Genomic DNA, 26,248 nt, shown 5'->3' with positions numbered 1-26,248 from the left:
CACCTGGGTGTGGCTCCCACGCGCACGCACACGATCACGCGCGCCTCGCAGAGACTTTCCCCGGGTGCGCCCTTCGTTCCTCTCCGTCTTTCTCCTCCGTCTCCACCGGTGCTGTTTCCTCTCGTCCGTCGACCTCCGTCCTCCAGCTGCAGTTCAGCGGTCAGAAACTCGCTCCGCCGCCTTTTGAACGTACTCGAGGGAACTCAGGTGAGTGGACACCTGTGACTATTCCGGAGGTTAAACGCGTGTAAGCGTTAAACCGGTAGAAGACGAGTTAGACAAGTTGTGGAGGTTAAGTCAAACACGTTCAAGTCTTGAATTTAAGCGATGCTTTCTTTTTGCAGCCACATAACGATTTTCTTCCTTCAACAGACTTTTCCTCGTTTCCTTGAACTTCACCAAGAATCACTCATAATGGTGAGTACTCTTTAATGCGCAGATTTGACAGTTGTCGATTGAAACAAACAAAGCTAAGTATATATAATAAAATTTAAATATCAGCAGAGTGGTTTTAAACTACTTTAGCCCGTTATTTATGCAAATTTATGACTCATTTTATCCTTTAATTTAGAAGACAACGCCCACTTTAATAAAATAAGATGAAAAGGTAACTGTCATTATGACCAGACATGCGTTCATAAAAGCTGAACATATCACAGCTGATAAACTTTAATGAACTCATATAGGCTCATTACCACTCAGTTTTATCTGTTCAAGATCAACATAAAGAGTTCTAAATATGCAGCCACTCCAAGCTGTTTCCCAGTAAAATAGATTAAATTACTGAATGATTCCACCTGATTGCTTTTACTAATAAAACGTAGCCGTGGCCCCAGTGTGTGTAGGCGTGCCATCCTCATTGTGTGAGGACTCACTTCACTTTTAAACCATCCCATGAGGACTTCTCCGTGTTGTGAGGATGTTTTCGCATTGTGAGTCCACGCCATACAAGGTTTTGTTTATTTAAATTATTGATGTTAGATGCTAACAAAAGTTTAACATCACTGCGAGACCTCACAAGTATGAAAAAAAAATCAGCTGTGGGTTTCTTTTAGGGAAGTTTGGTGTATGACTCATGTGTGCTGTTTTCCATTTGGGTGTGTGTGTGTGTGTGTGTGTGTGTGTGTATGTGTGTGTATTCCAGCCGTTTCCACATCCAGTCTGGAGGTTAAAGCCACCCACCCTCTCTTAAAGGGGAATCCCTTGTGTTTCTGTTGCCAGGGTGGAGTTGGTGCTAATTAATGTTATTGGTATGATACTATAGTCTGACGATGAAAACTAAAGGTATTTGTCATAAAACTGCTCCCAGTAAACAGTTTTGGCAGCGTCACTCCATCCACTTAAACCATCCAAACATACAATTAGTGTAAATGATCCTGCCACGCGGTGTTGTGTGTAGCTAAGGCCAGACAGAGCACAGACCTCCTGTTCCAGTCAGCCACGCCTGTGCACCAGGTGACATGCAGGACACCGTACACCGCAGCTCACTCGCTGTCAGGTCATGTTTGTCTTTAATAGAAAACACCCCTCAGCCCGTGCACTGTTTGCATTCATGCATTCAGAACAAACGGCCTGAGCAGTAGAGCTGCAGCTGAGGCTTTAGAAAGGATGAGGTCATGAGTTCAAGCAGCCTCGCCTCCTCAAGATGATCCCAAAGAGAAATGAAACGCGATGTTTCCCAACTCATTAATTTACTCGTTCCGTTCCTACAAGCTCGGCTGTGCGGCTTGTGTCTCTGCCCATTGATGCAACATCGCTATGTCCGTTGTGCGTCCATGTTCTGTGCACTAGAGCCCAGTGCGAGGCCTCCGTGAGGATGGTCGACACAGCTGCACCTGAGTGGCTCAGCCTCCGGTCAGGTCTGAGCTCGTTAGGAGCCAGCTTCCACAGCCACTGTGACATTCCTGTGGAATCTGTGCATTGCATTGTGGTCCAAACATCTGGGTGCTCAGCTCTCAGCCCGTGCAGTCATCTGATCGCTGATGTGATTTGTTTTGCGTGCGCTGCCGACTGGGTTTATCTGAAAGCTCGTGGACGTTGAGGCGTTTGCAGAATCCCGCTTGTTAGCAGTCGCTTGTTCTCCCACATTTTCCAGGTCGGAATTCCTGAAACATTTCTGTGGTCGTTTTCTCTAAACACGTCTAAATAAGCAGCGACCAGCTGTCTGCAGCATAGTTGGAGCATGACCGCTGATCAGAGCTGGGTTTTTTTCCAGTTTGCCGAACTTCATCCGAGATTTAGAGGCAGAGTATGAGGCCAGAATATGAAAATGGGAGTGGTCGCTTCCTGAGTGCACATTTGCATGTTTGATATTTTATGGAAATGTAAGTCTGTGCGTTGGAAGATCAACAGGTTGAATCTGAAAATTAATCTGAGCTAATCTACTTTAATCTAAACAGGAGAATCTGGAAATTATAGAATTATAAGAGAAGGAAAGTCTGGTATTATTTCCTTGAATAACATAAGAATTATTGTAAACATGCCAAGTATGTGAGACTAGCAAAAATAAAAGCTCTGTGTTTATCTTCACTCTTGACTGACTGAATTAAATGCCACACATCATACTTTTGTTCTCCAAGCATCCAGAAAAACCAGGCAGTCCAGCTTTCGGTGCTGATCTGTCGATTAGCCCTTTGTGTTCCTCGCGGTCCAACGGCTTCTCGTCCGACTCAGAGCTACTTCCGACTTGCGTCATAACAATCGTCTGCTTCCCGCGTTGCAGGCCGGCAGAGGAACCGTGAAAGCCAGCGGCAACTTCAACCCCAACGCAGATGCCGAGGCCCTGCAGAAAGCCATGAAAGGCCTGGGTAAGAGCCGTGTGTGTGTCTGCAGGGTCGCCTGATGCGTGGGAGGCGCATGAGTCACTCGCACGAGCCAACGGCTGCAGCTACAAGCGCTCCGCCCAGTTACTAAGCAAAAGCAAACCCATCCACTGACCTCAGGACTGGTTGGAAAAGTCGTGTTTTGGGTTTTACAGGCAAACGTAACCGTGGTGCTTGTTGCCGTAGGGACGGATGAGGAGGCCATCTTGAAGCTGGTGATTGCTCGCAGCAACGCCCAGAGGCAGGAGATCAAGGCCGCCTACAAGACGCTGTTTGGAAAGGTTCGACCCTCAGCTCCCACACACACACACGCTGTGACCTGCCCTCCAGCTGTTTGCTCTCCATCCACTGCAGCGCTGCTGCTCAAAGCCCCTCTGAGTAGAACCTTTGACTGGTTTCACCTCCAGTGCCACATACCTACTGTACAGCATGTCATGTGTAAAGAAAGACACGCATCACGATGGATGCTAACGTCTGTGTTGTCCCAGTCATTCACCCGAACCTCATCCTTCATGCGACGTTCCCTGTGATTACTGTGGCTGCCAGGTGAAGCCCAACCACAGAGAAGACACAGATTTGTTGCCTCCACAAAGATACAAATGAGCACATTTTGATAAAGACCTTTGAAACCTGTGACCCCCCACAACATCAGACTAGCCACAGTCAGTGTAACAGCATTAGACAGACTCCCCCAGCGCTGCAGCAGTAATAGAACTGTTTGCTGTATCATTATGACAGGATCTGATCAAAGACCTCAGGGGAGAGCTGACCGGCAAATTCGAGGATCTGATCGTGGGTCTGATGACTGCACCCATCGCTTATGATGCAGAATCCCTCCACAAAGCCATCAAGGTCAGTGTCACGCGTCACGTATGAAGAGTTTCTGCATGCTCCTGGAGACTGATGGAGCAGGCGCGTTTCCCTCTTTGGCCTCTAGGGGGCCGGGACCAAAGATAAGGTGCTGGTGGAGATTCTCGCCTCCAGGAAACCGCAGCAGGTGAAGGACATCGTGGCTCTTTACAAAAAGGGTAAGGCACACACTCACGACCTACACAGTAATCTGATGAACATGTTTAAATGTTATATTTCGTCACACATCCATTACACGATCCATGACTGGAAAGTTCATAGGAATGTGTTTTTAGATCTGTTTCTTCTGCATGTTTCCCTCAGAGTATGGTCACAACTTGGAGGATGACGTGTGTCACGACACTTCAGGTCACTATAAGAGACTCCTGGTTATCCTGCTCCAGGTAAATCCCTCCTCCTCCTCCTCCTCTCCTGTGTTTTCTTCATGTCCTGCTCTGATTACCGCTGTGTCTAATCTTTTTTTCTGGTCTCAGGCCAGCAGGCAGACCGGGCTTCAGCAGGAGCTGATTGAAGCTGATGCTCAGGTGAGTGTGCTGCTGACCGGTAAACATTCCATCAATGGGGTCTTTGTGTTTTTGTTTGAGGGTGTGACTGTCATGTGTTTGTGGGAAGGATCTGAAGACAGGAGTGTAGTTGATCATGGTGATCGGGTGACATCTAGTGGAGAATTAAATAAAAAAAATGCCTCAATGACTTGTAACTGCTGTGTAGTTTCTGCGTTATGTGTGAGACGTACTGCATGGAGGTTTCTTTGTGGTTGCAGGCCCTCTTCAAGGCAGGCGAGCAGAAGTTTGGTACCGACGAGGACACGTTCATCACCATCCTGGGCAACCGAAGCAACGAACATCTTAGAAAGGGTGAGAGCTGGAGGAGCAGCTGCAAGAATCCATAATCCGCTGTGAGTGTTCTCACGACTAATTAACACGTGTGCTCCAGTGTTCGATGCCTACATGAAGCTGTCTGGGTTCGAGATGGAGGAGAGCATCAAGAGGGAAACATCTGGACACCTGAGGGAGCTGCTCCTTGCCGTGGGTATGAAGCGGTGTCCTCAGTCTTCCTCTGAATGAAGAACAACACACACTTTTTGATTGTTGACATATTTTTTTTGATTTTGCTCCCCAGTGAAATGCGCCAGAGGTGTCCCAATGTATTTTGCTGAGACCCTGTACAACTCCATGAAAGTAGGATAACTTCTAAATAGAGGGAAACTGTTTGAATGTGTGGTTGAGGTTTATCATTATATAGTGATGATGATAATACGTAATTAAAGTGATGACTTTTTGTAATGAAACTCATTTTTATTTAACAGGTGTTTAATTGGTGGTGGGTTCTCCTCAAACATATGAATCGAAGTCATTGTATGTTCAAAGCAGGGCCTTGGCACGGACGATGACACTCTGATCAGAGTCATGGTGACTCGTAGCGAGGTGGACATGTTGGACATCAGAGCCGAGTACAGGAGGATGTTCGCCGGCTCCCTGCATGCAGCCATCACTGTACGCAGACGCACATTCACACGTGACACCCATCGCTTCCACCCAGCAGCCGTTGAGCCGTGTGTGTGTGTGTTTGTGTGTGTTTACAGGGTGACACCAGCGGTCACTACCGAAACGCCTTGCTGCTGCTCTGCGGTGGAAACGACGCGTGACCCTGACGTCCGCCCGTAACAGCAGCCGCACCTGAAGTGCCTCCTCCAAATAGTTCCTCTGGGATGCCAGCGCAGTTTATGTTCATATTAATGCAGCTTTTAGTCGACTAATATCTTCATTAACTCATGTGTCATTGATGCGTATCTGACTACAGTTGTTTTGTTCGCACTTTGTAAGGCAAAACTAAAATGCAGTAATAAACGTTGCAGTTGAAGGACAACAGTGACTTATTCCTTTTATTTAGCGCTGCAGGCTGGCTGGTTTCAGATAAACATGCACCGATCTCTTCCAGACACTAGAGGGAGCTAGAGCTGCTCACAGCTGAGCTGTCACGATGGAACCTGCTGCTAATTCACAGTACAGTGCATTTACCTCAACCAATCCCAATTTATTGTAATTATTTTAATTATTTTTGCTGCAGCACATTGCACACAATCATTGTACTGAAAAAACTGCATTAAATAATTTACACTTTACATATTACAGTACAAGGAACCGTTGCTATTGAGATAACGAGACCACTGAACATAAAACCTGTTGCTAACACATGTCATCTTTGTAACCATGACGAGAGACTTAAAACCATAACAATACTTAGATTATTATCTACAGTAGTTCTAATATCTCCTCAGCGCTTAGATACTTGAAGTAACGTAACAGTGTAGACGCCTTTTTATGAACAATTGATTGGGACATAATTCATTATTTCCACTAAATCCCCTCAGCGTTTATTTTGCCAGTAAAACTACAAAGGGTTCTTGTGTGTGTGTGTGTGTGTGTGTGTGTGTGTGTGTGTGTGTGTGTGTGTGTGTGTGTGTGTGTGTGTGTGTGTGTGTGGGGGGGGGAAGGAGGCTCCTGTTACGGCTCCTGTTACTCCCTTCTGCTACTCCTTCTATTGAAGTGGCGGCCGTTGATTGTTGCCACAGAAACAGCCAATAAACGAGGCCTGAGCGCCGGGCTGAGGTCAGACCACCTCCAGTCGCAGCAGGAACAATAGCCGCGGCTCCTCCCCACGGAGGGTGTGTTCAGTCAGATCTGTTGAGTTTGATGTTTGACATGATTTCCCTCCTCTGTGGCTCTGGAGACGAGAGGAGGTTCAAGTTCAAGCTGACTCTGGTGGGTGGTGGTTTGTTTTACACAGAGAAAGATGCACAACTCACAAAACATGGCTTTGAATACATTAAATGTATTCTGCAATTACTCCAGTAGAGTGATTTGTGTTTAATCTTTTGCCAAAGACTCAACAAGATTCATTCCAACACTGCCAAGTTTTGCTTAAATGAGCTTGCAGGTATTTTTTAACAGGTTTTACAACCTGACATGAATCAGTGTCCACAGATTCTGGCGCTGGAAGTTGCCACCGAGCCACAAAACCCTAATTCCCGCCTGGCTGGATTCAGTGTTCTGTATTAAGCTATGAAATGTGGTTATTGCACTGCAGCCAGCGGTGGAGCAGCTGTTTGTGGAGTCGGGCCTTTACTGACCTCAAAGCGTTTCAGTCATTCATTGTTCCAGTGCAGAGGTGCGTGTGCGGAGCTTCCACAGCTGTCGCCTGTGTCGGTACATGATGAGACCTGCACTGTGCTGTCGCTGTAGCCGCAGTGAAAAGAACAAACACACACACACATAAGTCAGACGATCGCTGACAATAATGCTCTTCCTGCAGGGATTTCTTCCCATCGTTAAGATAATACAACCGTCTGAGGGTGTTTGTCGGCTCGGGGCCGCTGCTGCGTCGACTTCACACATCAGTGAAAATCCCACGGTGACAGAATAATGGAGCTCTGAGTCAACTGACTGCACTTGTCACGATCAGTCTGTGAAAGCTTTTGTGGACATTAGAAAGATGACAGGAAATATAGGAAGCGTAAAGGCCATAAGGGGCCTTTAGGATAAAACGCCATTGTTCATACTTTCTCTTTAGGTCTATTTACAACTGATTGAACTATAATGACAGGGTGAGACTCTGGAAAAAAGATTTCATCTTCAGGTTCATTGTGGGCTTAAAACTTAAATCTTCAAACAGACACATTACTCATAAACTTTAACTTCACTGGTTCACACATAAATGTAAATGTATTACAAATAAACAAAATGCACCAGTGAGTTATTCTGCATACTTTTAGTACTTACAGGTTATTTAGATGCCAAAGCTACTGTACTTTATGAAACTGACCTCTAACAACAAATCATTCAACTCTAAGGTCATTAGTCCATTTATCTTTGCATTATGAACAATCGACACATTAACATTGTGTGATATTTATTACACTGTATATAAGTACTACAAAGAAGACTGTTTAGTAATCAGTAATTACAGTGTTGATCAATTGGTAATTTCTTTGACAAATATCTCCTTTTGAAGATCTGTGGAGGTAGAAGCTGATCTTTGCTGAACAGATGTTTAGATTTTAGCTTAATTTCCTTAGCCTCGACCTTTAACCTCTAACTACTTCCTCCCTGAGGCAGTGCTGGAATGCGTCCTTGCGCTCTGGAGAATGATTCAATAAAACAGTGTGTCATTGAAAATCCCTTTTGTGCCATTAGAGAAAGCAGACCTCCAAAAAAAAGGTGGCGATCACGCTCCAGTTGGTTTTAAAGTGTTTGAAGGACAAGGAGCAGTGGGTCAGAGGTGACAAGAGGTCAAGAGCAAGCAGGAAGACATTAAAGATCGAACACACACACACACACACACACACAACTTGTGCACTCAGTCTTTACTACCAGCCTTATGACAAGGAAATTAAATAACTGAGCTCTTTAGACTCAAAAAGTGGTTTGAGACACAGATTTACTGCTAATATGACCATGACTCATACAAACATTTACTTCACCCTGTTAAAAGTCTCATGTTTCACAACAAATCTTTATTTATGTTGCATAAAAACACTGAAATTTCAAAACTTGTATAGTGGCTGGTTAATAAAGTTGACCCGAGGTAGAAGAAGCTAACAATCACAATTCAATCTATAATTCTGTGATACAGTGTTCTGACACAGGTTTCTGTCATAAACAAGACAGTAAAATACTACATTACAAAGTTCCCTGTCAGGAAAGTACATATGTCAAATACGAGTCTCCTAAACACGTTCAGGACAACAATTCTGGCTCCAGACACTGAGCTGAGAGGTTCAGGCCCGGTGGCAGCTCTTTACTGGAAACGAGCTGGAGATCGTCTTACATTTTAAACCGTGTCAGTCCTTTAGGAAATAGTAACATCCTTGAGTATTGCAATATTACAATTATGATCTGTACTGACTACTGATTTCAAATAAAAGGTTCAACCCAAAATGCTGCTGATAAACTACAGTAAACTGAGTACTTTTACATAAAGAAAATATTATACGCGACTCTAAAAGTAAAATGTATGTTTTTTTAAAGTTTCTGAAACTGTAACTAAAAGTGCAACATTTACCTTTGAAACATTATTAAGTAGAAGTACACACAAGTGAATACTCAGCAAAAGCAACTGTATTAGCAGAGACGGACAGAGCTTGAAATCCCGCGCGCTAGCAGTCGCTCTGCAGCATGGAGAAGAGGAAGGAGCACACGCTGGACCACGAGCTGCTGCAGTATTCCTCCGCCGCTCTGCGGTGGTCCGCGCGCCCCGTGCAGGCGGTCGGTGCGGCGGAGGTGGACCGGGCCGGCGGGCGCGAGCCAGGCCCGCCGCTGGAGGTCTCGGGGCCGAGCGAGTCCATCGCGTCCAGCTTGAAGTGCGCGTCGCGGGGCGCGCGCTTGCACATTCCAGCCTTCACCGGCGCGCGCCCGTCTGCGCACACTCTGCCCTGGAATCTCTTGAGCGCGCGAGCCACCTGCTTCCAGAAGGCGCTGTTGTCGGACAGGTACCCCCCGCACAGCTGAGGTCGGCCCGTGTACTGGCACGTGAGGCTGCTGGCGCGCGCCTGCGGCTTCTGGCACTTTACCGCCAGCGTCACCGAGTCGCCGACGTCCTTCGCTCTCCACGTGCACTCCATCGTATCATGCTTGATGGAGAACTTGCCCCGCGCGGTCGCTGAGGGCCTGTCCCCGGCGCTCTGCCCTCTTCCGGGCGCCGGAGGCGCGTTCTGGTGCGCTTCGCGGTTCTTACTCGAGGCCGAAGAGACGTGCTGCCCGAGGAAAGCCAGCATCAGCAGCCCCGCAGCGAACGTCCTCGGCGGCGGCATGGCGCGTGATCACAGGTTATTGGATGGAAACACCGAGGCTGGTCGCAGGCGCAGAACCGGTGCTGGGAACAGTCCAACAGTCCACCAAAAGTCTAGTGACGCCTTCGTGCGTAAAGCTGCTGCTTGTGGCTCTCTGCGGCGGCGCACGTGGCTTTCATACCGCTCCTCCACGCCCACGTTTCCCGCCCGAAACACACGGACACCTTACGGTTCCTGTGGGATGGTGAATGGAATGCGTGTGTGTGTGTGTGTGTGTGTGTGTGTGTGTGTGTGTGTGTGTGTGTGTGTGTGTGTGTGTGTGTGTGTGTGTGTGTGTGTGTGTGTGTGGCCTGACCTGACGTGTCCCAACTGCGCCCCCACCTCCGCGCGCCGCTCCACGGGAGATCAAAGGGACTGTAAATGAAGACTGATGACGCTGGGGAGTTATTCAGAAGAACTCGAACGTGGCGGATTATCACGTTATATAACTCGTGTCGGCAACGTCCAGGAACGTATAGAAAAACAGGATTGAACGAATACATGGAGTGACTACACAGATACTGGAACTTATCAGCTGTCAGCTCCTCACACGTTGCTGCCTTTTATATCCCACCAATAACAAGTCAGAAGACGGAGAAACAAGGTTTTATTCGTTTCAGCTGCCACTGTTGTAGTTGATCTCACACCTGATTGGGTGAATCAGCCACGTGTCCATCTGCTGCTCAGGCCGTTTCAGAGGTTGCCTTGTAGAAGCCTGGTGAGCCTCCGAGCATGAGGCTGGTTTCATCCACACACAACCAGTCAACCGTTGTTCTCCTTGCTCTGCAGCACCATCCTGTGGTTGAGTAAATGACACACTGACGCGTGGAACCGACACTTTTAGGTTTTTATTTTCAGTCCTGCTGTGTGTGTTTGTGTGTGTGTGTGTGTGTGTGTGTGTTTGTGCGTGTGTGTGTGTGTTCGTTTGCGTGTGTATGTGTGCATGTGTGTGTGTTCGTGCGTGTGTGTGTGCGTGTGTGTGTGCGTGCGTGCGTGCGTGCGTGTGTGTGCGTGTGTGTGTGTTTGTGTGTGTGTGTGTGTTTGTGCGTGTGTGTGTGTGTTCGTTTGCGTGTGTATGTGTGCGTGCGTTGGTGTGTGCGTGTGTGTGTGTGCGTGCGTGTGTGTGCGTGTGTGTTCGTGTGCGCGTGTGTGTGTGTGTTTGTGCGTGTGTGTGTGCGTGCGTGTGTGTGTGTGTGTTCGTGCATGCGTGTGTGTGTGTGTGTGTTTGTGCGTGTGTGTGTGTGTGCGTGCGTGCGTGTGTGTGTGTGTTTGTGCGTGTGTGTGCGTGCGTGTGTTTGTGTGTGCGTGCGTGTGTGTGTGTGTTCGTGCATGCGTGCGTGCGTGTGTGTGTGTGTGTTTGTGCATGCGTGTGTGTGTGTGTGTGCGTTTGTGTGTGCGTGCATGTGTGTGTGTGTTCGTGCATGCGTGTGTGTGTGTGTGTGCGTTTGTGTGTGCGTGCGTGTGTGTGTGCGTGTCAGCTTCCTTTGGCACAAGCCTCCCTCTGTTCCTCTCTGGACTCACAACGAGGTGCTTAACCCACTCACACTGCGCCGTGCTATCGTTGCCGCCGTCTGGATCCACTCTGACCGCGTCTGTGCGTTAACAACTTCCTGTGGCGGCGCGTATGAGACCAAACAAGGACGCCTTTGAACGGATGCGCGTGAACACTCGCTGCCTGTTGCAGCTCAGAAGACGACACAGAGACGCGGGAGAGGGTTCTGACTTTATTCTCTTGACTTTTTAATTCCAGGAACGAATGTTTCGACACTTCTGTGAGATGAGAAAGGACATTTTGCAGCGAATACAAACAGAAGCTGTGAACATTTGCTTTGCTTTGCTGTGTGTTTGACGCATGACTGTTCAGACGGCGCTATAGAAAAGCATGGTTCTAATCTGAAGGACGGCAACCTGACTTCACAGTCCCCCTCTCTCGCCGGCTTCACTCCTGGAACCAGCTGATGACGTAGGCGCAGATGCCGTGGAGGCTCTTCCAGCAGTACTCGGAGGCGAGGCGCTGGGCCGCGGCGTCGGGCTGCTCCGTGGGGGGGGCGGCGGGCTTCAGCGGCCTGACGGTGCTCTTCCTGTTCTTGCCCGGCTGAGGCTTCGCGGGCCTGTTGGGCCTGACGGTGGCGGCCGGCTTACTCTGGGTCGGCGCCGCCTGCCTGTCGGGCCCGGGCTTGGGCGGCCTGGGGACGGCGGTCTTGGGCCAGGAGGCCAAGAAGGTCATCTGGGCCTCGTCGGGGTACTTCTTGCACATGGGCGGCCGATAGAGCTTGGCTCCTTGGCAGGCGTGGCCCAGCTTCCGCAGCTCCCACATCATCTGGGTGAAGTAGTGGCGAGGGTTGGCGCCGTAGGCGCGACAGAGGTTGGGTTTCCCCTGGAAGTCGCAGTAGTAGGAGCGTCCCGGGGTCTGACCTTGGCTCTGACCTTTGCAGGAGACACGCAGGCGAGTGTAGTTCCCCAGCGCAGACGTCACCATGGCGCAGGAGTCCTTGGTCTTGGTGCTGAATTTGATGGGCTCGTCCCAGTTGCCGCCGTGCGGCGGCGGCGGCTGCTTGTTGTCTGTCTGGGCGCTGGAGGCGTAAACGGTCACTGCCAGGAACAGCAGCAGCGCTCTCATCCCGGGGACCATGGCGGCGTCCGTATGAGTGGAGGGTTCCAGGCGTGCGAGGGCTTGAAAAACCCGAGAATGACCTTTTAAGCGCGGAGCTCACAAAGACGGCGTTATTTGGGTAAATGAGGAGACTCCTCCTCCGGCGGCGGCCCTCCCACACGACCACACGGCCGCACGGGCCTGAAAAAGTGATGGATGAGCTGGAGGGGAGAGCGTAAACAGGTTTTCCGCGTGAGGAAGCGGGGGAAGGGGGGCGTCAACAGTCATAGAAGCACCGGGGTGAGGCTGAGGGAGCGCCGGCACTCAGGAAACCAAATGTTGTGAGACATTATATAATCACACAAGACCTTCTTTGACCATTGATGGAGGCAGTGGTGAAGGAGCGATGGACTGAAGCTCCAGGGCCAAACTAAGATCAAGACTTAAGATGGGACCTTGTACAAATAAACATTCTGGTCATGTTCTTCTTGTTGTCACAGACTTATCTAGGATTATATGTTTTGTCATTCAATTTCAGCTGAAAATCTGATTATAAATAATTAAATAATTAATGAAAATGGCGACGTTCTGTATTTTAAGCGTGTATCAAACTAAACTCGCAGCGATGATGGACCAGATGTTTAGTTTATTGAAGGGTCTGATGGAGGTCTGACATCCACTGATCAGCTTTAGCGGGTTATGATTATTAATTATTATCACCTAATAAAAACAACTATGTGTATTTTATTGTACGGATTGTTTTTTTATTATTTTTATTATTATTGTACGAATCCCAATACATAGGTTTGAAAGACCATAAAACATTTTTTTGTGTGTCAGTATTAGCTTTAATTTAAACACAAGCAGCAGCCAAGGTTCTACTGGGAGTATTAGTATTTTTCCTTTAGCTTAAGTGTCCGTGCATAAATATGGAGGAAAAATACAGCAGACACTTTGTACAGTGACGTTTTTATTCACAGATTTGTTTCCTCCCCTCACTCTCCAGCTTGGTGTTTGTCTGTGCGCTTCATCTTGACCTCTGACACCACAGAGACCTCTGGGAGCTTTACTCCCCGAACCACAACACGCTGAAGAAAAACAAAGAATCCTCTGACAAAACAAGCAGCTAGGGCTTCACTAATGGTCCGGCAAGAAATGCCCCAGACACAGTATTGTGTTTGTTAGCCGTCGTATAGTAGCCAGTAACATTTTGACTCCTGCAGTAGCAAGGACCAGGATAATTGCTGGAAAAACACTTCCCTTGTTCTGTGTTTAAAGAGGTTTGACAGTTTGGGAAACACAGCAGCCTTTTGTGCAGAGAGTTAGTTCAGAATGACTAATATATCTACCCAGGAACCATTTACCTATAGAACTATTATATAGACTTAACCTGTGAATCTGTTAGCATGCTATATCCATTTGCATTCTGGGTAAGAATTTGTAAGATTTAAGTCAATACCAAAATTTTGAACGTGTTTTTTTATACACTAACTGGCTAAAATACACTAGTGACACTTCAGTTCATTATCATTCGTCCCAACACTCAACACAAAAGTTTATTTTCCAGACTGTCAAAGTGCACCATGGGGATCCTGGAACCTGTTTAGTGCAGCTTGAGGAGTCAAAATGACACAAGCTAATGACAAATATTCACCAACGAAAGAACAGATAAAAAGCTAGACCTCTAAAGAATCTACATAAATGTTATAAAACATTAACAAAAAATATATAAAACTTTCAAAAGGTTTGAAAGCGTAAAAAATGTACACTTGTGTCACCCTGTTAAAGCTGGTAAAGTATGAATTCATCACCTACAGGTAAAACTAGCAGGAACGTGGCTCTGACATGATATCGTGCTTCATCAAACACTAGGAGCACTGAGGCTGTGGTCATTACAGTTGGCTGATCAGAGGTCCTGGTCAAATGGCTTGGTGGGGTAGACGGGTCGCGAGGTCCTCACGATGAAGTTCCTGATGGGTTTCATTCCGTCCCTTTGTCCATAGTTGGGTTACAAAACTGGAAAGTTCTGTGATCCTGTTGAAAAAAAAATTACAAGTGATTTGTCAAAGAGATTTAATGTGAATCCACTGTGGTGGAGGCTGCTCGTCTCCCACAAGGACGTGTTACTGCAATGAACAGGAATGAACAAATCAAAATAAGACCCACCTGAGTGGGTGAGTGAAGACTCAGTTCCAGTTCTCGTGTCCACTGTGGAAAGAAGAGAATGGAATCAACTCTGTTCAAGCTGAAAAGCTCATAGCTCATCACAGATACTTAGTTCTATGATGATACTGTGTTGGTGAGAGGGTATTTTTGAATGGACCATCACGTGTTCTAACCATTCATATGAATCAGAATGGTTAAAAGGACAATTGACAAGGAAACACGGGCATCTCTTGAGTCAGATGGATGTGGGATAAAAGGGTGATGATCGGTCAGTGACCAGAGTAACGTCACACAGGTGATGATTCAGCGTCTGCTCGTCGTTAGCGGTGAAGCACAGACGGCCGTGAGCGATGGTACCTCTGCAGGGAGGACAGCATTTCTTTATGGAGACCAGCCGGAGGAGCTCGGGGGAGCGGACGCCCGAGGGAACATAGGCAGGGAGTCGTAGGGGGAGCTACATGCACACGCACACACAGACACACACACGCATACAAACGGGAGTGGGATGATGCTTTATAAACTCAAGAACTGTGGAAAAATCTGCTGTGGAATGTTTAACCGGGCGTGCGAGTGAAAACATCCCTTCACCCCTTAACACCTCTCCATGCAGGCATGCACGCTTGTCGGGCGCGGCCCGTACCTGACCACAGCGAGGTTTCCAGCGCACACTCGGCCACTGTGACTACCTGTGTTACCCATCCTGCAATATAAGAGCCAGGGAGGACAGGTGAGGAGCAGGACGGGAGGGTGGCGGTGACAGCGACGAGGCTGGAGAGACGCTCAGCGGGAGTGAGTGGTAACACGAGGGGTTAATATGAGATCAGAATCCCCTCAATAGGACGGCACGCTTGTGATTTCCACTGACGTGAGAGGAGAGAGAAGATCCGAAGGTGAGGGAGCCAGTACCAAAAGAGAGAGAGCATGTGAGGTGGACAAAGGGACGAGCGAATGTTAACATCAAAGGGCCACGAGCCACGGGTACGAGCAGCTGGACGCACTGGAAACGAGATGACGAAGCAGAGGAGAGATGACGTCGGAGACAAAGACAGGGGAGAAGCGTTAGTTCCCTTCGTTTTCATCAACACCAGCGGAGATTTAAAGGCCGCGGCGGGATTAAAGGATGTGTGTGTTGGGACTCACTCTTCAAACACGTCCTCTGTGTCCATCCTCCTGTAGTATTTGGCCAGTTTGACAGAGAAGATGATGCTGGGTATCAAGAAGATGCAGCAGCCTCCCAGACCGAACCAGAACGTGTTCTGAAAAACGACGTGCAGGGAATTCGCTTTTTAGGCCAAATGTTGGGTTCACAGGTCACAGGATTTGTTCTGAAGCTTGTTCTAAAGCAGTACCACTGAGTCGATGATGAAGCTGCAGCCGACTATCTCCATGCTGTCCACAATGTTACTGATGGGTTTACACTGAGCCACCTCTTTAGTCAACTGTGGACGAATACACAGGTCACATGATTCCAGACTCAGGGCTCTTTGACCTGGAAACGCAGGACTATGAGGAGGATACTCACAGAGTGTTTAACCCATTGTGTGTACTGTGTGAAGTATCCCATCAAGCTCTGGGTGTAGCCCTTCGTTTCCTACAAACGTACAGGCAAGAGAGGCTGTAGTGAGCTCCACGTACACAAACTACAGCAAGAAGAACCAATAAAATTGTCTACGATGCAACTGCAACCAATACAAGTAGCAGTTGAAGCAAGGCCAAAAACACAGCATGTGTTTTTAAACCCCAGTTCTTTTAAATTAGGATTTGAAACCTTTCATCTGTTCATTTCACATTTCATGTGATATATTAAAGTGTGTACCTGCTTCACCACATGGGAGGCATTATGAGTGATGAGATACTCTGCTGCGTCAATGGCACTCAGGATATTAGTGACCTTGGCCTGAGGGGAAACGAGGAGGACGTTGGCGTCACCATCACATTTGCGAGTTAATCGTTAACGTTATTGCTTTTTGTGAGCGGTCGTCACCGGCAGGTCGTTGGACATCCTCTGCAGGAGCTTGATGCTCTGGCTCAGGGTGCTCTGTGGGAGGGAGAGGGAAAAGGCTGCTGAACAAGATCGAGGCTCAAGCGTCTGGGAATGCGTTCACAAACACTCCACCACGTCACGCCACTGGTGTCACGACATGAAGCACGTCAGTGAAAAAAGCAAACACGGCCGCAGGGTCGTCCAGCAACAGCCTCTTACCCGCGCTTTGACATATTTCTGTCACCATTGTATGAAAGAAAGGGAAGAAGAGGAAAGAAGCAAGCGTGAGGATAAAACACTTCCACTGTGAACACACAGTGCACGACGTGTTAAATAATGTGTGTGGTGGCAGGTTTCGGGCCAGTAGAGTGATGGACAACCAGGCCTTTGTTTGAGTGCATGCTTGGACCATGAGAGGAACCCACCGCCGCCTGCTCCAGGGGCACCACCTGGTCTCTGTGGATCTGTCTGATGCTGCTGGCGTGTCCCTTCAGTGCGTTCTCCAGGGCGCCGCGCGGCTGCAGACACACAATCACAGGGTCAGGCACGAACAACGAGCCGGCGCCAGGACGCTGGTTGGTCCTCTTGCTCTTCCAACAGCACCGTGACCTCGCTGACTCACCAGCTGATCGGCCTGAGCCTCCAGGTCAGTGGAGAAGGACAGCAGATCCACAAGCGTGACCCCCTTGTTTACCTGAAGCAACACATTTACACACAGGGTGAATATGAATTGGAGTATTTTCCTTGTGCAGCCTGGTGAGCTTGTGACATTTCTACTTTGCTTTTATCAGATCACAGATATTTAATGACCTCCGTTAGGTATGCCTCATAGTCAATCTGTCCAATTCCAGAGTTGGCGAAGTGGATGAGGTTGTCTCTGCCGGCCTGTTCTAGCAGCGTGATGTCCTGCAGGTCCACCTGCACATTCTCAAACACTTTGGTCAAGTCCTTGTTGGACTGTGGAAACAATGCATGCACATAAACTCAGAAATGATCTGCTTTTCCAGTCGTATGCCAGGTTATACATGGTGGGTGGTGTTCACATACCACAGTTCTGTTAAGGAAGGAGTTGATGTTAAACAAGGTCTCCAGCTGCAGAGCGTGATACAGACCGTTGTTCTCACGGCACTCACTAAAAAAAAAAAACATCATCTTTAATGAGATCAAGAACTCAGTCACGATTACAATAATGTGAAATTCATGCCTTAGAATGTGACAGCTATGTTTACCTGTACATGCTTCCCAAAGTCAAGTCAATGTTTGGATTCTGAAACAGCAGTCCAGGAAGGAAGTTCTTCTTACCAGGATGGACCAGGAACGGAGTGTCTATGATCTACACACACACACACACACACACACACACACACACACACACACACACACACACACACACACTGTTCATCAGAATGGAGCAGTAGCGCTGTGCATTGTGTATTTTAGGTAAACGCCAGGAGAATCAGGGAGGGGATTCAGAAACAGAATCCGTTTGCAGCACCTTAAAAATCTGCCTGTTGGCCAGCGGTTCACACACCAGCTTCTCCACGTTGCCACCAACAGCGAACAAGGTGCACACGATGCCCATGAGAACCCAGGCAAAGATAAAAGAGAATCCCACCCCACTGAAAGAGAAAGAATGAAAAGAATATTATTTACAGTAAATTACAATATTGATTTTTTTTCAGCCCCTCAGGCTCCATCAGCTCAGGTGTTGGAGACTTACGCCATCAGCAGGTTGCCGCCGGTGTTTGAGAGGCATCCTCTGGTTGTAGGCGTAGCCTGTTTGTCGTAGCCACAGGTGCCACAGAGAAGTCCCAGTATGTTGAAGGCCAGGACCAGGACGACCATGCAAAGCACTGCCACGCAGCCGATCCACCTGCAGCAAACACACAATAGGGTCACACTTTATCAGTAAAGCAGACCACAGGGCTAATTTTGGCTCTAGACGCTAGAATAATAATTATATTAGTTACTGTATATTGTTGAATTGCGAAACAATATATAAACTTCCTCTGATCGGTTTAACAGTTTAACACAGGTTAAAACAGAACACACACCTGTAGAAATCCAACTGGTCGATCTGTGGGTAATAGGCTTCAATTTTCTTCTGACTATTGTTGATGTAAATGGTGAAGTTGGCCAAAGACGCTTCTATTGGGAACATTTTGGCGTAGCTGTTGATCTCTGTGCCGATCTTATCCAGCATGCCTTTCACTCCTACACACAAAAAAGCCAACGGGCAAAAGTCAGAAGGGGCCGAGGGGTTGGTCTGTATCAACATGAAGGCAGTGAGAGCCAGTGAAATGGGTCAAACGAGGCTTACGTGGTAGAGCTTCATCATCATCATCATCATCCATCATACAAGTCAGAAAAAGAAGGAAAACAAGAAGAAAACAAAAACAGACTCACAAGTCAAATCTCTCTCATTTATAAAGATAAGTAGTAAATGTGTACATTTATTAAACTGTGTCCATACCTGAAACAACGTTTTTAGTTTGCTCTTGGACAAGTTTGGGTGTGTTATTAAAGGACGAGTAACCCTGGAAGACAGTGGGAAACAGGGAGAGAGGCAAAACAGATAACGAAGGGAGAAATACTCTTAGTGGGTAATTTACACTTGACACACTACCTGTACACTAGCATTTCATCCACCAGCCCATGCATTTCCATTTTACTATTTTATTAATATAATTTACACCTTTTGAGAAAAATAAACCAACCTTTTGTACAATGTTGCTGAGATCTGTTCTCAGAACTACGTTGACATTGGCCAAAGCATGACTGACGTCCGGGAGCTGAAAGTCAGAAAAGGTGTGATCGTCACTAAATATGGAAAGAGTTTTGCTCAAATTAAACGCTCCCGGTCACAGAGTTTGGGTTTGCACTTTTTACCTCAGAGAAATCTGCACTGATTCCCAGCTGAGCCAGCGTGGACCTGATGGCGTTGCAGGTGTGCGAGACCGCGCCGTTGGTGCAGGCCGGGTCGGACAGCGTGTTGGACAGAGACGCGCGCTCCCCGGACAGACTGGCCTGAAGCTTTCCCGTCTCCTCCTGAAGCACCTCCAGTGATGAGCTGATGTTCTCCAGGGCCTCTTTAGTCTCCCGCATCGCTATTAGCACGTTAGGAGGGACGAACTGAGCTTGTACATTTGCAATAATGTTGCATTTGTCATTATGTGTCTGAGCCGCGTGCAGTTTTAGTTACACACTGAAAAACACTGATTACACTGATCACAGGTCAACACGATACAGGGCAAGACCACAACTGCACACAGTTTACAATGAAAACGTCCAGGGTCAGCATTCAGTCACGCCTGGATCCACTAACACAGAGTAACGGGCTCTGAATCAGAGCAGCTCCCATTACCTTTGATGGCATTCTCAACTTTTCCTTTAGATATTATAAAATGTGAAGGAGTCACAGGGGAACAGAGAGTAAGACAACCCAGTGAGGATATGTCCTTGAAAGACACATCTGGACACGTGATTTCATGAACTTCATTCATCTTTACATTCAATAAGGTCAGTCAGATTTTCCATGTACTAACATCAGTGGGACACAGCGTGTAATGGACCAAAGCCATGTTTAAAGCTATTTGGTGTTACCTCCTGCCATTCGCAGTGCAATGTCCAAAGTGGGAACCACCTCTTTCTCCAGCTGACTGTGGATCCTACTGCCCAGCAAAGGCCCAATGTCTGCACAGGAGGTTCAGAGCGTTTTAGGAAACAGGGAGAAGTGTTCGAGAACACTGAGTGTAAACAGCTTGAGTTCAGCTTACTGTCAAGGTCTGACAGGACTTTGTTCTTTGCTGTGGTGTACTGAGCAGTCAGGTATTCGATTTGCTGCAACAGAAAGCAGAACACTAGTACAGATAGCACGCGTGTGACCTGCAGTGTGTATCTACCTGCAGTGTGTGTGTGTGTGTGTGTGTCATACCCCAGGTGTGTTATTGGCGAAGGTCTTCAGGTCTCTGATGTTGGTGTTAATGAAGCGTCGCGTGGTTTTGATCTGGCTACTGACATTGTGGTTTGCTGCGTAGGCAATGAGCACTCCCCCGCTGAAACAGGCAGGCAGGCAGACAGACAGACAGACAGACAGGATCAGTCAGTAACAGCTGTTGACCAGCAGAGGGCAGCACAGCCACTGAGAGGGAATCACAATCACTCACTGATGATACGTCACCACTACAATAAAGAAATCTTCACCAGGCACATTTTTTTATTATTAATGCTTAAAAAAAAGAGAACGATAAAATGTTTCTGTTTCTGTCAACAAAGTGTATTCTTCTTTGTTATCTATATATGAATGAACTTTTTCGGTACGGTATGTGATCTGTCCTCTGTATGTGTAACAAAGTATACCCATACCGTTTATAACTTCATCTCTTAATCGATCAAACTTTTCTTTCTAATGAGGGGCGCAGATTTACCGTATTTCATCGACACATAAACAGAGATTTGCCTAAAACCAGTCAGAGGAAAATCTGCTGACTGAGGAACCTGAAACCAAACTCCAAGGACAAACTCACCAGACAACGCATAGATTTTCAATTGGTCACAAAGAGCTTGGGGTGTGTGCTGTGAGCGCGCTCTCTCACACAGAGGCCTCTCACAGTGAGCCAAGGCCTATCGCTGCCGCCTGACTGTCCTGCACGGCTCGGATCCCGTTCCTCCAACCGTGCACCTGTCTCACCTCCACAGAGCAGCTTCCCTGAGTTTGTTCACCGGTCTTGCTCACGTGCAAATAGGTGATCATCACCTTGGCCTTATAAAAAGGCCATTGACCATAAGCAAAATGGACTGAGACTCACACGATGAAGGTGGTGGCGGCGATGAGCGAGGCCGTGTAGAAACCTCTCTGGCAGTCGGCGTTCTTCCTCTGCCGCTGGTGCATCTCCCCTCCACAGTTCTCACAGCATCGACACACACAGAAACACAGGCCCACGACGGGGGTGAGGACCACGAACAGGATCCCGATGGAGGCACAGATGAGGAATCCAGCCTCGTAGTAGATCCACTGCAGAGGAGAAAACTCACCCCATCGTCACGTCGCTCTCTGGCTACTAGCTACTGTGAGGATAATATTACATTCTACTGTGTATTGGGTTTACCTGCAGCAACAGGACAACATTTTCTGGCTGTGAGAACACAACACGTGGTCAAAGAAAACAAAGAGGAAACTTGGTCAGTGGCTCAGAGTTCTGATTTGAGCAGTGTCAAGGTGACGTAAGAAATAAACTCTATTCATGACAATGAAATTTAACCTCAAAGATGTTAACGCCTGATTCAGTTTGTGATCTAGCAGGTTTGATAACATATATATAAATACAGGAATTGCGTCTTTGGCTGTATCTGTATTTTGTGTCAAAACACAACTAATCATTGTGTTAATCATTAAACCATTTATTTAATCATAAAGTTCAGTTATGACCCAAGTCAAACTTACCTTTCTCCATTCCTCCACTTTGATTCCCCCCATATTTTGTTGAATAAGTTTAACAACCAAATCTGGGGAAAAATAGAGCAGACAGAAAATCACAAAAAGTCCTTTGTATTAATCTTTTTCGATTTCCCAGACAGTCAAATACACTTGTACTGTACTACACCTGTACTTTGTCAATTTATCTGACTGTGAGCAGGCAACACAGATTATGTAGCTTGTTTTTTTAATTCCAGAGGAGATCCCTTGGACGGTCTTTCCGTATAAATCTAACAGCTGTGTGTTTTGACGAACTCTTTAGTTTTGCCGGTGAACTCTGCAGGTCAGTAATAATCTTAGCTGGACGGTGACTCATCCATGCTGTTACTCAGCAGGTACACACCGAGCCACACACATAATGCACATATAGCTACAGTTGTGAGAATCAACACACATCAACAGTATGTACTTATAAAAATATATTTCATTTAATTTACTATTTTTTCATGGATGGTTAGAATGATCATCAGTACAGCTATACTTTTTTATCTTCGAACAAAGTAAATTACTGTAAACCAAGAAGAGTGGGTCCCTGCTGTGCATGATAAGCAGATGGAGGTCAGTTTAGCATGTAGGTGCTGACACAGCGATCTCTGCCACGCTTACATCTGTGCACTGAGAACACACACACACACACACACACACACACACACACACACACACACTAGTACCAAGTTGTGTCTTTTCTATTGCAATATTGAACAAGGGCACACATTTGTTATATTATCATTGTATTACAGTCAGATTTATATGTTATCTGTTGTTGGTTACATCTGCATGTGAATTGGACTTGGATGAGGAAAACAAAAACTAAGTTTAGTAAGCACATGTACAGTATGATCCCTGCACTCTCCTCCTCACCCGCTGTCTCACTCCTTTATATCCTGGGTGTTGGTTAAAACTCTTTGAGGATGAGGCTCGACCTGAGGAGACCTCAACTGTGCAGATGCAGCATATGAGCACAGATGAGTTATGTCTGTGCCACCTGTTGTTGCTCAGCTGCTTAGTTTGCATTAGACTCGGAGGGCAGTTCAGCTTAGACAGCTTAGTTTAGTGACCCAGTATAAGAGGTAGCTCCGGCAAACAAAAGGAAGAAGGAGGATCAGCTCTGTGGACACGAGTGAACACACCAGCATTAACACACACACACAAACACACTGCAAACACCGTTATGAACCAAAACATCACCATTGTACCTGGGGTGATGTGTAGAGTGAGCCACAACCTACAGCTCCTACCGTAAGGTGTAAATATAGGCTATCACAATCCTCCACGCTGAGCTGTTCTGAGAGATTACTGGAAGGTGTCAATACAGACTTACGCAACCAGCGACTACCTCTGCTGCCTATGTATAGGCCTGTAAACACATACAGAACACACACACAAGCAAACAGGCCCATCAGAGACTGGGACCAAAGCAAAGTGCAAAGGAGACCAGGCGGGAGGTCAGAGGTCATGATTCATGTTAGTTGGTCCAGCTCTCGAGGCAGTGGATGTGACAGACGTGGTGGTGTGGTAGCTGTGGGCAGAGCAGCAGCACAACAGGGCTCCAGGTGTATCCTGGACTACTTCTCACCCGCTGCCTCGCATGGCAGCCCACTGCTCCCCCGGGGAGCTGAGGGGTTGAATGCAGAAGAGCAACTTTGTTGTTACATTGTAACAGATGTGATAATGACCAATAAATGCTTTCTTCTTCTTCTTACTATACAGTCTTTCCAGGCAGCAGCTTAAGTGATATTTAAACTTTCTGGATTTTGGATCTTTATCTTCAGATTTAAAGAAGGCGGGTGACTCTGACCTCCATTCGGTCGTGCCACCACCATGGTTTCACAGTGAAGAGAAACTGATCCCCACAACATTTTTTCAGAAATGTTCAGTAGCCCAGTCCTGGTGAGAATAAACCTCTATGCAAACCATGACTGACCAGTATTAAACTCTTTTACACTGACAATCGCTGCCTCTCTTGCAAAAGCTAGCATTTCCTCTATGTCACCTTGATTATGTAGTACAAACTAGTAGTACATGTAGTACAAACTAGTAGTACACTAGTAGTAGTACAAACTATTCGTCTGGTGAGAATTAAAAAATCATCTTCTTAGGTCGTCATTTATCCCTTTTCCTTTCCTTAATATCCTTAACACACAGAAATAATGTGGTTTTCTTTTAATATGACCTGTGTTAAGTCGCTGGCCTGCTGATAAACAACTTGTGCCGCACCAAGCAGTAATTAAACAGACAAACACCAGAACTATGACCCACTTTCTAAACGCGTGTGTGTTTGCCAGTTTCTGAGCGAGTGTGTGCGACGATGCCATCTGTAGCGGCGCTAGCAGCATGGCGGTAGCATTAGCCGTGCGGGTGCTAATCCTCTAATCTAGCCCGTGTATATCAGAGGGATAAGAAGACACAGAGTCCAAAACACGTCTTCACTCTCAAATCAAACCGCTGAGTTGGACGGAGGAAGGAAAAGGAAATGTTGGCTTTCTGCTTGTTTCCATGCTGTTCTGTCGAGGTGTAGGACAGGTCATCACAAACCGCCACACAAACCGACAGACAACCCTTAACACACACACCTACAGGTCAGACACCAGTTCACCTGACCGCTCTGGGCCGTGGGAGGAACCTGGAGAACCCACGAGAACCTGGGCTCCGGGCCAAACCCCGAGGCTCAAGGCTCCTCCCGCTCGTTGTGCGGCGACTAAGTGTCTCACGCTTATGTTGATGAAACGTAAAATATGCTAGAAAGGAAAAAATATTACAGGCTGTTATTTCAGCCTTCACGGGGCAGATACAGGTGATAATACAACAAAGGCAGATGAGCCAGGTCTTAAGTACTCGCAGGTCCAGGTCTGTGTGTGCGTGATCTTTCCCACACATGACCTGGGACGTTCACATCCAGGTGGTCTCTACCTGTGCGTGTGCGTGTGGAAGGTCCCTGGAGGCAGCGCCATATGGTCGGGTGGATTAAGGTATTATGCAGTGATGCAGGTGACTCAGAAAGCCTCCTCTAATCGCTGATCTGCTAATTGATTAGCCTACTAGCGGCCCTAACCCTGGACACCAAAGCGGCAGCAACTTAAAGCCTCCAATCCTATTGTACTGCGTTATCAACCCACGTGACCACTCGAACTGCCCACAAAAGGTTTTAACTGGCGTCACTACATATCTATACAGCTGCATGTGACAGAATGGACCGGGAGAGGATCACATGTGAGTTATATGACTGATAGTGTACACACACACACACACACAAATCATTAGCATCAAAGCTACAGCTGCTGTGTGGAAACGCAACTTCCACAGCAATCAATATGAAGTTTTGTGCCTTTTTGGACTTTCTTTTTCGGTTTGTAATCACCAGGTCAGACTCATCCTGTAATGCTTCAGAACCACATGTAGGACGGTGGTTTCCCAGCTTCATGGCTTGTGACTCCTCAGCCCTTAGGTATAAAAATGACCTGTGGACCGTTCACAACCCAAAGGCTTTTCTGATAAAACACAAACCTGAGAAAAGTGACATAGCGGATAAAATAATCCCCTATTGTTTATATCAACACCACCGTTAACTCACATGTACCTGTTCATCACTGCCCCAGATATCAGCCTTCTGCCTCAAACCCTCAACGTTCATTATACAGATCTGACCGCGTTTATATTCTTTCTATCATAGCATTCATCGTGTGATGTAAACATGTACATTTTACACCTACATTTCTTCATATAAGTGAAACGTAAGCGTGGCGGAGGTGGAGCGGCTGCTCCTCCATCCCTCATCAGGTGTTTTCTCACCTTTGGGGAAAGTGTTCGGTTGAACAACGTAGAGGAACGCACGGACCACGTGAAAGAGTACTCCGATGGCCCCCGGCTCGTAGTACGCGTGGGTCTCGTACACGGGCGAGAACACGTAGCCAAAGTCCAGGGGCGCCACCGGCGGAGGCGTGCGCTGCCTGCGGGGGTCCGACCTGACCTCCGCCGCGGCCTCGTCCCTCCCGTCCGCCCGCGGCTCGCCGCCCGCGGCCCCCCAGCACAGCAGCAGCACGAGCCACCGGGTCCACAGCATGGCGCAGAAAGTGCCGCTTCGTGATGAAAGTCAGAAAGTGCACGAGAGGACGCCCACGCCGGGTCCTGCGCCGCGGAGCAGCGGGAAAACGGTGCGTTGACGGCCGGGGACGCCTGTCCCGCTCGGCGGCTTGTCTTCACGGGTCACCAACAACCGCCGCGGGGGGGAAAGTTTCACCTCCACCATCCACCGGTCGAGCTCCCAGCGCCGTTACCTCCTCGTTTCCCGGTGCGGACTCGTCTCTGACATTTTTTTCTTCTTCCCGGAGCTCTGCGACGACTTAACGGCCGAGGATGCGCTCGATGTCTCGGCGCTTCACTCTCACCGGCCGCCCGCTGCGCGAGAAGCCTAATCCCGCGTGCACGGCGATGCGCGAGAGTGCCCGCGCTCGCGGAAAGTCCGCACATGGCGCGTGACACCAGGGGAACGTCTGTCCATCTGTGAACC

General features: G+C 47.7%; 4 protein-coding genes and 1 long non-coding RNA gene across 18 annotated transcripts; 1 reads left to right on the top strand and 4 right to left on the bottom strand.

Annotated features, from left to right (window-relative positions):
* Positions 1 to 5,561, top strand: anxa5b (annexin A5b). Of its 3 annotated transcripts, none has more exons than XM_029159463.2 (13): positions 1 to 159; positions 373 to 417; positions 2,723 to 2,807; positions 3,009 to 3,103; positions 3,561 to 3,674; positions 3,760 to 3,850; positions 3,996 to 4,075; positions 4,166 to 4,216; positions 4,456 to 4,549; positions 4,629 to 4,724; positions 4,815 to 4,873; positions 5,063 to 5,188; positions 5,278 to 5,561. In XM_029159463.2, exons 2-13 carry the CDS (start codon positions 415 to 417, stop codon positions 5,338 to 5,340), a joined length of 957 nt encoding a protein of 318 aa, XP_029015296.1. In that variant the 5' UTR covers positions 1 to 159; positions 373 to 414; the 3' UTR covers positions 5,341 to 5,561. The 3 variants fall into 3 exon arrangements, with proteins under 3 accessions (XP_029015296.1, XP_029015304.1, XP_055363335.1); XM_029159471.2 differs by having other exon boundaries at positions 1 to 207; XM_055507360.1 differs by having other exon boundaries at positions 39 to 207; positions 5,066 to 5,188.
* A 620-nt stretch (positions 5,562 to 6,181) lies between these two features.
* Positions 6,182 to 10,422, bottom strand: LOC114862917 (uncharacterized). The gene is made up of 3 exons (XR_003787089.3): positions 9,839 to 10,422; positions 6,826 to 6,931; positions 6,182 to 6,419 (listed from the first exon to the last, which is right to left on the bottom strand). It is a non-coding gene; the product is annotated as an uncharacterized LOC114862917 (long non-coding RNA).
* LOC114862908 (fibroblast growth factor-binding protein 1) lies at positions 8,116 to 9,722 on the bottom strand. Its single transcript, XM_029163671.3, has one exon. The coding sequence runs from the start codon at positions 9,502 to 9,504 to the stop codon at positions 8,851 to 8,853; it is 654 nt and encodes a 217-aa protein (XP_029019504.1). The 5' UTR covers positions 9,505 to 9,722; the 3' UTR covers positions 8,116 to 8,850.
* Positions 10,423 to 11,461: 1,039 nt separating the features above from the next.
* Positions 11,462 to 12,154, bottom strand: fgfbp2b (fibroblast growth factor binding protein 2b). Its single transcript, XM_029147768.3, has one exon. The coding sequence runs from the start codon at positions 12,152 to 12,154 to the stop codon at positions 11,462 to 11,464; it is 693 nt and encodes a 230-aa protein (XP_029003601.1).
* Positions 12,155 to 13,067: 913 nt separating this feature from the next.
* Positions 13,068 to 26,187, bottom strand: prom1b (prominin 1 b). 12 transcript variants are annotated; one of them, XR_005896842.2, is made up of 29 exons: positions 25,531 to 26,187; positions 21,709 to 21,770; positions 21,374 to 21,400; positions 21,074 to 21,279; positions 20,200 to 20,320; positions 20,042 to 20,105; positions 19,869 to 19,958; positions 19,630 to 19,653; positions 19,155 to 19,372; positions 18,983 to 19,057; positions 18,739 to 18,802; positions 18,586 to 18,594; positions 18,320 to 18,479; positions 17,986 to 18,138; positions 17,761 to 17,884; positions 17,495 to 17,598; positions 17,313 to 17,397; positions 17,076 to 17,222; positions 16,888 to 16,959; positions 16,691 to 16,783; positions 16,485 to 16,502; positions 16,266 to 16,319; positions 16,098 to 16,178; positions 15,804 to 15,872; positions 15,631 to 15,720; positions 15,422 to 15,537; positions 14,922 to 15,278; positions 14,282 to 14,735; positions 13,068 to 14,149 (listed from the first exon to the last, which is right to left on the bottom strand). XR_005896842.2 is itself a non-coding variant. In XM_029147707.3 (28 exons), the coding sequence occupies exons 1-27, from the start codon at positions 25,799 to 25,801 to the stop codon at positions 14,302 to 14,304; spliced, it is 2,619 nt and encodes an 872-aa protein (XP_029003540.1). In that variant the 5' UTR covers positions 25,802 to 26,186; the 3' UTR covers positions 13,068 to 14,149; positions 14,282 to 14,301. The 12 variants fall into 12 exon arrangements, 1 of the variants encoding a protein (XP_029003540.1); XR_005896851.2 differs by having other exon boundaries at positions 14,282 to 14,323; XR_005896835.2 differs by lacking the exon at positions 14,922 to 15,278 and having other exon boundaries at positions 14,282 to 14,323; positions 14,455 to 14,735.
* Between the last annotated feature and the right edge of the window lie 61 nt (positions 26,188 to 26,248).

Source organism: Betta splendens, chromosome 1 (genome assembly GCF_900634795.4).
Source record: "Betta splendens chromosome 1, fBetSpl5.4, whole genome shotgun sequence".
Taxonomy (NCBI): domain Eukaryota; kingdom Metazoa; phylum Chordata; class Actinopteri; order Anabantiformes; family Osphronemidae; genus Betta; species Betta splendens.
The sequence above is the reverse complement of the archived record's forward strand: the minus strand, read 5'-3'. Positions and strand labels throughout refer to the sequence as shown.

Coding starts and splice junctions, on each gene's coding strand:
- anxa5b (XM_029159463.2), top strand. Junction 2,808..3,008: donor GAAAGCCATGAAAGGCCTGG/GTAAGAGCCGTG, acceptor TTGTTGCCGTAG/GGACGGATGAGGAGGCCATC. Junction 4,076..4,165: donor TCCTGGTTATCCTGCTCCAG/GTAAATCCCTCC, acceptor TTCTGGTCTCAG/GCCAGCAGGCAGACCGGGCT.
- LOC114862908 (XM_029163671.3), bottom strand. CDS start 9,504: ATGCCGCCGCCGAGGACGTTCGCTGCGGGGCTGCTGATGCTGGCTTTC.
- fgfbp2b (XM_029147768.3), bottom strand. CDS start 12,154: ATGGTCCCCGGGATGAGAGCGCTGCTGCTGTTCCTGGCAGTGACCGTT.
- prom1b (XM_029147707.3), bottom strand. CDS start 25,801: ATGCTGTGGACCCGGTGGCTCGTGCTGCTGCTGTGCTGGGGGGCCGCG. Junction 20,321..21,073: donor GCCGCCACCACCTTCATCGT/GTGAGTCTCAGT, acceptor TGCCTGTTTCAG/CGGGGGAGTGCTCATTGCCT. Junction 14,324..15,421: donor ACAGAGGACGTGTTTGAAGA/GTGAGTCCCAAC, acceptor TTCTTTCCACAG/TGGACACGAGAACTGGAACT.